Source organism: Ictalurus furcatus, chromosome 25 (genome assembly GCF_023375685.1).
Source record: "Ictalurus furcatus strain D&B chromosome 25, Billie_1.0, whole genome shotgun sequence".
Taxonomy (NCBI): Eukaryota; Metazoa; Chordata; class Actinopteri; order Siluriformes; family Ictaluridae; genus Ictalurus; species Ictalurus furcatus.
In genome coordinates this window covers 8,494,015-8,507,275 of record NC_071279.1, presented here as the reverse complement: position 1 = coordinate 8,507,275, position 13,261 = coordinate 8,494,015, and the positions used below count along the sequence as shown (strand labels likewise).

The window sequence follows — 13,261 nt, the reverse complement described above, 5'->3', positions numbered from 1 at the left end:
AAAAGCAACCACAGTTATACTAGTAACATAATAGTAATATTTATTGATTGGTTTATTTGTTTGTTTGCTGGCTTTTCCCCTACTTGCAGCGTCCGTGGTGGAGGTCTCCGTCGTGACTACAAATCCCAGTGGCAAGAAAACTACATTCTGTCGTCACTTCCGGAAGCGGATCACGTAGAATTCCGGAAGAAAATGTATACAATGGCAATCTAGAAATCAATTAACTTGTGAAAAAAAGACCATTAATTGCCTTTCTTCGTGGCTGACGTGATATGGCATGGCGGACAGCTCATATTAACGTCCTCTGACATAACGCCATTTTACTCGCACGCGAAGAGTTATTTGATGGCTAAAGCAGAAGCAGAAGGTATAATATTGATGAAATCATGTTAGCATGTTATAGCTAGCTAAATGTTCATGTACATGTTTGGCTAGGCTGAGATGTAGAAATATCTATCAGCTTTGGGGAGGTTAGCTAGCTTTGTGGTTTCCATTTTTGCGCCGTAATGAGATCTTTGTTGTTTTGAATGTGCAGTTAGAGAGAAGACAAAAAGTCAAATAGATTTGTTTAATTATTCAGAATCCAAATGATAATGTGCATCATGTAGAAGAGGTGGGTTTTGAGATCCTGGTATATGTTGTGACATTATTAGCTTAACAGTTTGACAGCGAGTGCAATGGAGATGTGCCAGTGGTACATGACATATTATTGTCATGGTGATTGTGCTTCTGATAGAACAAACAGCTAGTGTATGAGAGTGAGTGAGAGCTTCGTTGCAGTGCTTAATGAAAGTGCTGCACTGTTTGTGTGTGTTAGGAAGAATGAGCTGATTGTAGCTGGCTTGTGGTAGAAGCTACTAATCAAGAAAGGCTGGCTGGAAGATGCCAAGAAGAAAACAACAGAATCCACAACCTGTAAAGTGTAAGTGCTTTTTTCCAGTGGTTTTAATCCATATCCATAATAACTTTTCCAGAAAGAAATAGGCTAAAATAAAGCCTGTTGTGTGTGTGTGTGTGTGTGTGTGTGTGTGTGTATGTATATATATATATATATATATATATATATATATAAGTAGTTTTAGTCATAGTAATTCCAGTTTATTACTCTGCTACTATCATTTTGGGTTTGACACCAAACTCACCTTATTACTAGTGAATAATTCAATAATTCATTGACCTGGTAGACTCATGGTTATTAATAAAATTATATTTAACTTGTTCATATTCCAAAGTGCATTATACAGTGCCTGTTTAGAGTCATCAGTGTCTCCACAAATCACACTCTTCCAGTCCCCAAGCTCTGTTTTGTTTTGTTTTTTACTTCAACTCAAAATTGTTTATGTCTGTGTGTGTATGTGTATATATATGTATATATATATATATATATATATATATATATATATATATATATATAATTATGATCATTTACAAAATACTTGTCTGTTATTTTTCAATCCATACACAAGTCTGTATTTGCATTTCATAAATTGTTTTATCAGGTACATCTGGTGTGATTTTCTATACATCATAGCCTAACTCCTGATACCATGTCCAGCAGATGGCAGCAAAATGTTAGTTCTTAAAAAAAAAAAGAAAAAGAAAAAATTAAATAAAAGGGTGGTGGGAGGTTCCACAAAATTAAAATTGAGCCCTTGAATGAAACTATTGACCTACTGAAGCTTCTTTTCATAATTATACAAGCTGTGCAGTTAGACCTAAGAAGTTCTTCCAGTTAGCATGCTGACTCTTCCTGGAAGTGGAAAACACATTATCCTGCATGAAAGCGCTTATGGTTATTACATCCAGGCCTGATGTAATAGCATGATGTACATGATGTAACTATTGTTAGTATTATTCTGTGTGTAAACATGTATGAGTCTGTAAATCCTCCTGTGCTGCTTTTTAGTGGATTCTGAAGATGGCGTAAGCATTAATCCTGCAACAACCCTTACATTTGAGAGTGACTTTCTTCTGGGCCAAGACCTTGACTTCTCAGATGCTGATAACGGCAAAATCTTAGGTCTGGAGAAGTTTTCAGGTGAGTGATGGGCTGAGCTGCAGCATAGCAAACTCGATATGCAGTTTTGCACATGTGTGTGTGTGTGTGTGTGTGTGTGTATATATATATATATATATATATATATATATATATATATATATATATATATATATATATGTATATGTATATATATATATAATGTGTATATGTATATTATGTATATGTGTGTGTATATGTATGTATGTATACATGTGCAAAACTGCATATCATAACTAACATGTTGTACTAGGGAATGAAAAACATCTCTCCGTCTTAGCTTCTTTAGTGTGATAATGCTTGGTGGTCATTCTAAATTTTGTATACCTGTTATTTTGGTTATCAGTTATTCTTAAAGGTAAAAACTGCTGTCTGCTTTACCATACTACATGAAATACATATATTAAATTTGGTGCCTGATGATAATTTTATTTTTTATTAATTTTTACACTGAATGTAAAAGGTCTACACACCCCTGTCAAAATGGCAGGTTTTTCTGATGTAAAAAATAAAATGAAACCAGGATAAATCCTGTCAGAACTTTTTGCAAAGCCAACGTGAAATTACAACATATAAAAATGAAGTCGAAAAACATTTAATTTTAATTTTATGGGGGAAAAAAAGTTACAATAGCCTGGTTGCATAAGTGTGCACTCCCTTTTATAATTGTGGGTGTGGCTTTGTTCAGAATGAACCAATCTCATGTTCAAAAGTAGTAATCAGACAGCTGTCATTGATTTAAATGATTCTGATTAACCCCAAATAAAGATCTGCTGTTTCTGTAGAATTTTCTTAGAGTTTACAAAGCATGTGCGGTGTAGACTTTTTATATCCATTGCATATATTGTGGTAAGTAATGTCTGTTTCAGATTTGTGATGGTTTTAATTTTATTATTACTAATACTGAAAATTATTGGTGTCCCTAGTGTTCTTGAACTAGTTTGTAGCTAGTTAAGCAAAATTAAACTCACAATAGGGTAATGCCATTGCATTGTGCTTGTTCTTTTTGACACATGAGTACACTTGTGGTCCAGTTCTGGTGAAACACAATCACTTATCCAAATATGTCAATTTGGATACTGCTTCAGTTCTGTGTTTCTATTTGACAAACATGTGTTGAGTTTGAGCCATTTAGTTTGTTACAGACACAACATCTGGAGCCAGCTTCATAGCTTTAATTTTAAGGAGACATCTTTATAGTTTTTGTTCAGGTTACCAACTATAGTATATGTAAAAAATAGTTTGTGCCTCAGCATTTAGGATTGAAAAAAGGTTTTTGCGTTATAGTGCCACCATATGGCTGAGCTCAGATTTTTAACAGGGAGGGTGGAAGGGACTGAAGGAAGGAAAGAGACTTTTCCATTAATCATTGTACATTAAAGTTAATGAAAGTTGTTATTTCTACAGCATTTGAATTGTTAAAATGATTAGAACTTGTTTCTAACAAGCTGTAGGTGATGTCTCTCTGCTCAAGTAATCATTTACTAAACTAACAAAATGCAACCAGGACTATATGTCCTGTTTAACTTATTTATTAATGTTAAACGTCTGCATGGCAATGAATTAATTCTCTATTTGAATAACCTTATTTTACACATGGATGTTCCTATTCTCATGTTGTAATCATTATAATTATTGCTATCATGCACCAATCAAATGTTTTCATAGGCCAAACTGAACTAGTTTCAGTATCTCTTCAGTTTTCTTTGTACTTTCATGCATATGTCAATAAATGCAAATCACCCATAAAAATTAGCTAGCACATTCATGATTTGTATTTATACAGCCTATGTGACCCTGTATGCCAGTGCTGTACACTGTGAAGGCTGCCCCACCTAAGGTAGGTGAGGACTTGCCACTGTTTAGCAGTCCCTGCAGAAAGGTCAAAGAGTTTCAGTGTACAGGATCTAGCTGATAAGGTGAATGTCATTAATTGAACCGCTTGCACAAAAGGATGTGCAATAACCATGTGATCTTGCATCCAGAAGGATCTCCTCTGAGGGGGAGGGGGAGGGGGCGGGTGGTCAGCCTGGCCAGATTTCACCATCCATTTGGGATGGCAAATCTGGTCGGGGAGGAAGCTGCCAGGGTGTTTCAATACTAGTGAAAGCAGCAGTGGTAACCAAGGTCTTGCTGGCCATCTTGGAGTCACAGTTAGATCTCAGCGGTGCAGGAGGAAAAGTGTATAACAAATGGTGAGGCCAGGCATGGGCTAAGGCATCCTGGCCTAGCAAGCTATCGGGCTCCACCAAGGAGGCTCATCTGCACCCCACCAGATTCTCCCAGATCTTGGCTACCACCTCTGGGTGCCACCCCTGAGCTAACTAAATATCTTTCTCCCATAGGGCACTGACCCTAACTAGACTCTTACTATACTGTTATACACTCTGAGCCACCAGTGAGGCAATGCTAAAGCTTCTGGCAATTTGGGGTAACCCACATCCAGATCCCACACCCACACTGATGTTCCTGCTTTCATTAGTCCATCATCAGCAGACAGCTGATACCACATATCTGATTGGAAACCATAAAAATATTTGCCACACTATGGGGTAATGATTCCTACCTAAAGCAATGACTAATTCTTAGTGAATCTAGCCTTATGTCAGTGAACTGTTATCTGCTTTGGAACTCTTCCCTATGTTCTCTGTGAGTCTAAACACCACAATGTGAGAGAGGAGGGTGGATGTGTTCCAGATGGCCTGCTCCTTGGTGTAGGCACCATGAGCCAGGTGTCCAAATATGGCAGTATCCTGCCATATTCAGAGACAAATCCACTTGTATTTTGTAAACATGTATGGTGTTCAGGAGAGGCCAAATGGCAGGACTTTGAATTAGAATCCCTGTCCTTAGAAGGCAAATTTATGAAGCATCTGCATTCTCAGGCAATGGAAACATAAAAATAAGTGTGCATCCCGCTCAGATCTAACATTAGGCAGAAACTGATCTTTTTTTGTACAACAAAATGGTTTGAATTGAAGTTGAATTCAATTCTCTGTTGCACCAAGAGAGAAACCTCTTGAGACAGGGTGAAAACTTTATAGGAGTCTAAGCTCAATGAGGCCTTGAGCCCCCCAAAAGGTGGCGGCTAGCCCTATTGCAAGGTTTGACCCCCATTTAGGACCCACCATACAGGGTAGATGAGGGGCACTCAAACACTTAAAAGAAGTCAGAGGATATGGGCCCTCCCCCTACTGAATGCAATTGCAAAGCAGATGGGCCCCCTGTCGGCATTCAAAGACAAAACTGACTTTCTGGTTCATTTGGCCATGATGGTTTTGTAATAAAGAAACCTTTACCCACTTCTTATCAAGTGCTTCTGTGCCTGGCCCAAAGAATGACCTCAGCACACAAGATAGGTTTGACTAAACCATACCTTGCTAGCATAGAAACAAAGTTGCCCCATGTCTTGGCCAAGGTGTTGCGTTACCAGGAGTGATTTGTCAATTAATTCCTTTACAGGGCAGTTAACATCTGCAAATTGGAGTGACTAATCCAATGCTAGCAGCAGAATAGCAAGCTTATTGTGAGTGTGTGCCACACTTGTTGCAATGTTGTACATTTTCACTAAGGAGTCATCAATGTAGTGGACCAGTGATGCAACACCAGCATCAATGACAAGCATGGCCAAATATGACCTGCTCATTATTCATCATATTGGCCAAAGCAAATGCCCTGGTGCCCAGGCACAGGTAAGCTGGAGCCTACATAAATCCCCCAAGTCCTTGCACTGTGGGACAACAAACCCTGCCACCACATGTGCCATCAGAAAAGTGCATCAAGTTCAGTATACCCTTTGATTCATTGCACCATCCAAAACTACTTGAACACATTCTTGCATTCACCTGCTAAGGGACAAGAAGGACCGACCACGGACCAATAATGGTTGTTGAGCTATGAGCTATTGTTGAGAATTGCCAACCTTTAAGTTACATTGCCTCAGTTCCTGGGTCATTGATTTCCTAGCCACATTGAGAGTTGATTCATTTAGAGAGTAACTCTGCTGCTTTTTGTGGGTCGTCGCTGGGCCTGGGCGTTTGTGATTGCTAAGCTGTATAGATTGAGGGGCTTGGGCAAGTTTTGGCCTTACAGCTGCTAAGTGAATAGCTCCATAATGTGTTTACAAATGTAAGAAGTAGAAAGGGAATTATGTATAGTAAAGGTAATTATATTGCTATATACTGTGTTGTAATTCACACTGTAGCCTTGGCATGTGTGCACATGTGCACAATTTGGTGTTACACACCAGCCCTGGTGATTAGGGGGGAGTGAAACCAAAATATTGCAGAAATGTACTAATTGTCCTGTAATGGACTGGCATCCCATTCAGGGAAAGGGGAACCTGACCAGGCTAAAGCCAAAATAACAACAGTAATAATAATACAACCAGGACTAAATACTATATACAGAGTCTGATGATGTGGCTGTCATACACTTTAATACACGGTGCTCTAATTATTGGCAAAAAAGATTGTATAAAATACATAACACACATAATTCAAATTGTCCACAATAATAGTATAAATAATAATAAAAAAAACATTTCTCATTAGAACTGCTTTTTTAAAATAATAAGTATTTTTAGTTAATAATAATAATAGTTACCAACATCCATCAGGAATATTTAGAATAAATGAATAAAATTGTCATTATATTTGTAATTGCAATTTTAATTGTAACCGTGCCCTGTTGCCTTGCTATACTTGTATGAGGATGCATGCAACACTTGTGTAAATTTCCTGTTATTTATTACCATGGGGAAAAATTTAGATTTTTTAAAATGGATTCATAAAAATACATAAATAAAAAAAATACCAATAAGCACAATTAGTGCTAAAAACAAAAATAATATATGAAAGAGTTTTGAAATTTCCAGGAATTGGACCCATGAGCACACAGTGTCCCCATGGTTTAATTGAGTGTGATTTGTTAATAATTATTTCTATTAAAAAAAAATTTAAGTAGCAAATCAACAGTAAGTCCTTCCTGAGAGTATCTCAGAATGCTGTGCCTGAATTTCACAGAGCATCTTTAGAAATTGGCATCATGTGTTGTGGTGTTACATGAAACCAAAATCAAGTTTTTTGGTCATGCACACAATTTAATAAAAGACTATATATGTGTATATATACACCGATCAGCCACAACTTTAAAACCACCTGCCTAATAATGTGTAGGTCCCCTTTGTGGCACCAAAACATCTCTGACCCATCGAGGCATGGACTCCACAAGACCTTTTGACTGTGTGCTGTGGCACCTGGCACCAAGGCATTAGCAGCAGATCCTTTAAGTCCTGCAAGTAGTGAGGTGAAGCCTCCATGGCTCGGACTTCTTGTCCAGCACATCCCACAGTCCTCTGGACTGAGATCTGGGGAAATTGGAGACCAAGTCTACACCATGAACTCTGTCATGTTCCTTAAACCATTCCTGAACAGTTGTTGCAGTGCTGCAGGGAGCATTATCCTGCTGAAACAGGCCACAACCATTAGGGAATACCGCTGCCATGAAGGGTTGTACTTGGTCTGCAGTAATGTTTAGGTAGGTGGTATGTGTCAAAGTTACATCCACATGAATGCCAGGACCCAACGTTTCCCAGCAGAACATTACCCAGAGCATCACACTACCTCTGCAGCTTGCCTTCTCCCTATAGTGCATAATACTGCCATTTTCCCATCATAGCCTGCATTAACTTTTTTTCAGCAATTTGTGCTACACTAGCTCTTCTGTGGGATCAGACAAGAAGGGCTAGCCTTCGTTCTCCACATGCATCAATGAGCCTTGGGCGCCCGTGACGCTGTCACCAGTTCACTGGTTGTCCTTCCTTGGAACATTTTTGGTAGGTACTAAACACTGCATACCTGGAACACCCCACCGGACCTGTTATTTTGGAGATACTCTGACCCAATCATCTAGCCATCACAATTTTGCCCATCAAAGTCGCTCAGATCCTTACACTTACCCATTTTTAATGCTTCCAACATATTAACTTTGAGAAATGACTGTTCTTCAAGAGCTGCCTAATAAATCCCCTTAGATGCCATTGTAACGAGATAATCAATGTTACTCACTTTACCTGTCAGTGGTTTTAATGTTATGGCTGATCGGAATAAATCAGCGTTTTGCAGTGGCCACCTCAGTATTTGCATACCGTGGTCTGAATTGAAGAGGGAAGTCCATGTGCACAAACATAAGAATATAAAGGAGCTTAAAATATTCTACATGAAGGAGTGGACTAAGATGTCGCTACAAGAGTCTCCAACCTTGTTCGTCATTACAGGAAGTGACTAGTGCTCTTAGTCTTTCCAGGCCTGGTATCACTACATATTAATTGTAAGGTTGCAGAAAATTTTGAAACTAGCATTTTGATTAAAAAAAAAAAAATAGATAAACAGATTAAAAAAAACAACAACTTTTATAGTGTGATAAATTGATAGTGAACACTAGATTCTTTAAATTAAAAAAAATCAACTATTATTATAAGCAAGAGGGAGTGTGAGAGATGCTATCAAAAGCAGGATGATGATGATGATGATGATGATGATGATGATAAAGATGAGATGTTTAGGATTATGGCCTACAGTCCAAAAATCATACAAGGTATAGTATGTATGTTGTGGTGATGGAAAGGTCTGAATAGCTAATGTTTTTGCTTTCTTTTTTGCCATGTGTTCCCAGTGAAAATATCGGAATTTAATGTGAGGGTTTAGATGGCAGAATACATTAGGGGGAAAAATACTTATTTTCATGCACAGCTGAAAGAGCGCAGCATTCTGTTGGAGTGTGCAGTCTGAAAATGGCAAATCAGAAAAGAAGCAGTGTGCTGCCATTATAAGGGTCATCAAGACAGCCATCATCATCAAGGACACCATTACAGGAAGGCATTTATACATCATCATCATCATCGTCTCTGTGCCTTCATCATCATCATCATCATCATCATCATCATCATCATCATCGTCGTCTCTGTGCCTTTATTATCATCATCATCATCATCATCATCATCATCATCATCATCAACCCCTCATCATGATCAGCACAGCCATTATAGTCATCATCATTATCATTAGGCTGGGTAATCATCCACCGAGGGTTTCTTGCAAGCCCAATATAAAGGCCGACTCAGAATCTCGCACTCATTTCCTCTGTGTGTGAGGAGAGAGCTTCATGAGTGAGGGAGAAAGAGACAGAGCCATGTTATAGGCAGGCAATGTATTCTGTGCTTTCAATATTTCAGTATTTGTTCCTGCAGGATACTGCAACCTCTTAACTGTGTGAGTATAAAACAATGTTTTTGTTTTTTGAACACGTATGTTTCTTTCAGAAATACATTTATGCAGTGTTATTATTAACTAGGAAAGTCTAATGGAGCTTTTATAGAACACCATTTTACTGCTCAGATTAACTTGTCCTGATTTGTTCTCATCCCATACAGCTAATATCAGTCTGCCTAGTTTCCAACTGGGTGACGAAGAGAGCTCCTCCTTCAGCCACCTCAGCATGGAGAGTGACACCCACGACCTACGCACTGCTGAGAACGAGCGAGAGGGCGCGAGATCCGAGCCTGCGTTCCCTCTCTACGTCTCCTGCAGGGGCTGCGATCAGCTCCTTGATGAAGATGAGCACTCATGCCAGCGCTGCTCTAAACGGGATGGATCCAGCATAGGGGACAGGAGTGTCCACATAGGAGCACAGCCTGTGCTCAAAGGGGCAGATGGAGAGCGAGAGGGCGCGAGATCCGAGCCTGCGTTCCCTCTCTATGTCTCCTGCAGGGGCTGCGATCAGCTCCTTGATGAGGATGAGCACTCATGCCAGCGCTGCTCTAAACGGGATGGATCCAGCATAGGGGACAGGAGTGTCCACATAGGAGCACAGCCTGTGCTTAAAGGGGCAGATGGAGAGGGAGCGGGACCTGAGAACGGCCAGCAGAAGCTGAACTCTTGTCCGCTGTGTGGCTTTTCCTCGCGTTACACCAACCATGTAAAGAGGCACATGAAGACGCACAACGGCGAGAAGCCATACCGCTGCTCTCTGTGCTCCTACGCCTCCGCACAGCTGGTCAACCTGCAGCGCCATTTACGTATCCACACAGGAGAAAAACCCTACCAGTGTGAGTACTGCACCTTCGCCTGCAGTTCCCTGGGCAACCTGAAGAGGCACCAGCGCATGCACACTGTTGCAAATCCTGCTCAGAACATACAACAGCGAATGCACACTGCCATAAATCCAGGCCAAAATACACATCAGAATATGCACGCAGTCGCAAATCCTGCACAGAATGCACAGCGGATGATGAGCGGCCTCAGCCTTTTAGGTCCTGTTGGATGCCAGAGTCTAAAAGAGGATGCTCCCCGTGCCTCGAGGGAAGGTACACTTTTATTTTTCTTTATTAGAAACGTTAGGAATGTCCTGTTTGGAACGGTACATTTTTATTTAGAGGTAATAATCAGGACATTTTAGAAGAAGGTCAGGTAAGGGTTCGCAGTTAATTAGTAAATAGGTTATAGATTAGATTAATTAATTATTGTACACCTTCCACCATAAAGAGGACCTCTAAATCTTTGTGACTGTTTTAATTAATCATTTCTATTGAGATTAATCATATATTGGGTATTTTGAAATGCATTATACAATGCTATTGCTAAAAGTATTTGTTATAAATTATAATAAATGTTTATAACCTCACTTATTGGGATCCTGGAGCAGATATTGAATTCTATTAATGAATATTTCATATTTTCTAGCTACTAGATGCAAGATTTTTTTTATGCCCTTTTATTGCAAGCTGCTGATTTGTTTTTGTGCAATTTTCAGTGCTTCAGTCCTCGGAAATGATGAAAGGGAATTTGAGCATTGGCAGAGACAGCGGATATCTCAAGGCTTTTGCAAGGCTGAAGTCAGAGCAGCAGTCGTGCACCCGGGCACAGCCTGGCGTTCTGCCTCCTCTGCTCTTCCCTTTCACGTGCAGGCTATGTGGCCTGGTCCTGGATGGCGAGGATGGGTCGTCAGCGCAGATCTGCGCCAAGTGCACCTTGGAAATGCTGACTAAAGATGCAGCAGGTAGCGTCAGCGAGCGGGGACACCGAGGGGACCGGGTGTACACATGTGCAGCTTGCCCGTTCCTCACACACTACCCCAACCACCTGGCCCGGCACATGAAGACGCACAGCGGCGAGAAACCTTACAAGTGCCCACAGTGCCCATACGCTTCGGCCCACTTCGACAACCTGAAGCGGCACCACCGTGTGCACACGGGCGAAAAGCCCTACAAGTGCCACCTGTGTGACTACGCCTGTGGAAATTTGGCTAACCTAAAGCGGCACCAGCGGGTTCACTCGGGTGCCAAACCTTTCCAATGCAGCGTCTGCAGCTACAGCTGCAACCAGAGCATGAACCTGAAGAGGCACATGCTGCGTCACACAGGCGAGAAGCCACACAAGTGCCATGCGTGCACGTACACTACAGGCCACTGGGACAACTACAAGCGGCACCAGAAGAAACACGTAGCAGGAACAGAAGAGTGGGATACAGTGCCGCTGCCCGCCAATGAGGAAGAGGCAGAGATTGACGAGGAGGAGGAGGAGAAAGAAGAGGAAGTATAGCCTGGCAATGGGAGGAACAATTGTAGTACGATAAGATTATATAAAATTGAGATGAAATGTTACAGTACCAGCATAAGCTTAGTTCTTGTTTTTTTTTTTTTTGTTTTTTTGCCCCCTTTGTGTCATTATGTTTCCAGCTGCTAAAAAGACTTGTGCACAAACTGTTTTCATTCCCTTTGCGTAGGGTTGGATGGGTAATTCAAGACTCTGGATCAGAGTGCCCTTGCTTCATCAGTGCCATACAGACATTTTATAATGCTACCTAGATGAAATCCAATTTCTCCTTCATCGTAAATCTCGCACGGATGTTCATTGATCTGCGGTGCCACAGAGCCATGTGTCCTTACTGGCTGAACCTTCTGTGGTTTCTCTGAGGCCTTTGCTGCTCAAACGGATAGTTTTAAACCTTCACTACATCCCTTTACAGTGCCAAAACTGAATCCTAACCACAGCAGCTTTTACATCTTCAAATGTCATTTTATTTAATAGCGACAGTGTTGCTCCTTGGTTGTATGTCTTAACTGTGGACTTCTGTCTGATGTTAAAATAGTGCATAGTAAACATTTAGAATGTCCTGACTTATGTAAAGCACTTATTTTTGTAGGTGTTTTGTTCGTTAAAAAGAATGTTTGGCATGCGTTTGCCATCAGTGGCATTAACTAAAAGAAAAGGGACCATGAATTCTATATGCAGTTTATAACCTTCAGGTTGCCAAAAAATGATTGAGATGGATTCCTTTCGATGTGTGGTGCTTAAGTGCTCTCTTGTAATTATGCAGTCATTTCATAATTGCCTTAAATATCCTGGAATAAAGTACTCTGTGGTGAGACTTGTGTATGATGCATGATGAAATATAATGGGGGCTGAACAGTGGCATGAAAAAGCTAAACTGTCTGTTATCAAAACTTACTGGCAACTCTTTTCTTTTTTTTTTTTGCAGTGGTGAAATGGCTGCTCCAAACTCAGTCTGGTAAAGTTTGTGGTAGTTAGTAAACAAACTTCCTTGTGCTATCATTTTTATGACAGTATTGTAGTGTCATAAAAGCCACTCTGCATTATGAATCTACACTACAGACCAAAAGTACCTTCATTTTCTACAGATGCCTTTTGGAAAAATGTGAACCTGTCCAGGGGTCATAGACTTCTTATTTAATTCCAGCTCATGGCAGAATTAAATTATTCTTTCAGATTTCGCAGAAATCCATCACCAAATCTTTTCCCTGCTAACTCGTTCACGTCAACACAGGAAATTAGCTGAAGCGGGTGTGTTAGAGGCAGGAAAACGTGCAGGACATGGCAGGGGTTGGGGAAATGTTAAGTAGAGCAACACACTCACTCCTTTTAATCATAGCAGTGTCATTTGTGGTCACATCACAATCAATCAGATATACTATGAATTATAAGGGGCAGTGGTAGCCCAACAGTTAAGATGTTGGATTACTGATGGGAAGGTCATGAAGGAGTTCAAATCCCGGGACCACTAAGCTGTCACTGTTGGGCCCTTGAGCAACGTCCTTAACCCTCAGCTGCTCTGATGTATAAAAGATAAACGCAAGTCGGTCTGGCTAAGGGCGTCTGCCAAATGCCATGAATGTAAATGTTATTCAAGTGCACAGGAAAGACACCA

At 40.5% G+C, this 13,261-nt stretch overlaps 1 protein-coding gene across 1 annotated transcript; it reads left to right on the top strand.

Moving 5' to 3' along the window:
• Nucleotides 1-21: 21 nt before the first annotated feature.
• znf513a (zinc finger protein 513a) lies at nucleotides 22-13,192 on the top strand. The gene is made up of 5 exons (XM_053613605.1): nucleotides 22-367; nucleotides 818-922; nucleotides 1,907-2,038; nucleotides 9,468-10,400; nucleotides 10,847-13,192. The coding sequence occupies exons 2-5, from the start codon at nucleotides 883-885 to the stop codon at nucleotides 11,632-11,634; spliced, it is 1,893 nt and encodes a 630-aa protein (XP_053469580.1). The 5' UTR covers nucleotides 22-367; nucleotides 818-882; the 3' UTR covers nucleotides 11,635-13,192.
• The last annotated feature ends 69 nt before the right edge of the window (nucleotides 13,193-13,261 follow it).

Bases quoted from the DNA above. Each gene is read 5' to 3' on its own strand.
- znf513a (XM_053613605.1), top strand. From the start codon at position 883: ATGCCAAGAAGAAAACAACAGAATCCACAACCTGTAAAGT. The intron at 923-1,906 runs GTAAGTGCTTTT...GCTGCTTTTTAG, and splicing joins GAATCCACAACCTGTAAAGT to TGGATTCTGAAGATGGCGTA. The intron at 10,401-10,846 runs GTACACTTTTAT...TGCAATTTTCAG, and splicing joins TCCCCGTGCCTCGAGGGAAG to TGCTTCAGTCCTCGGAAATG.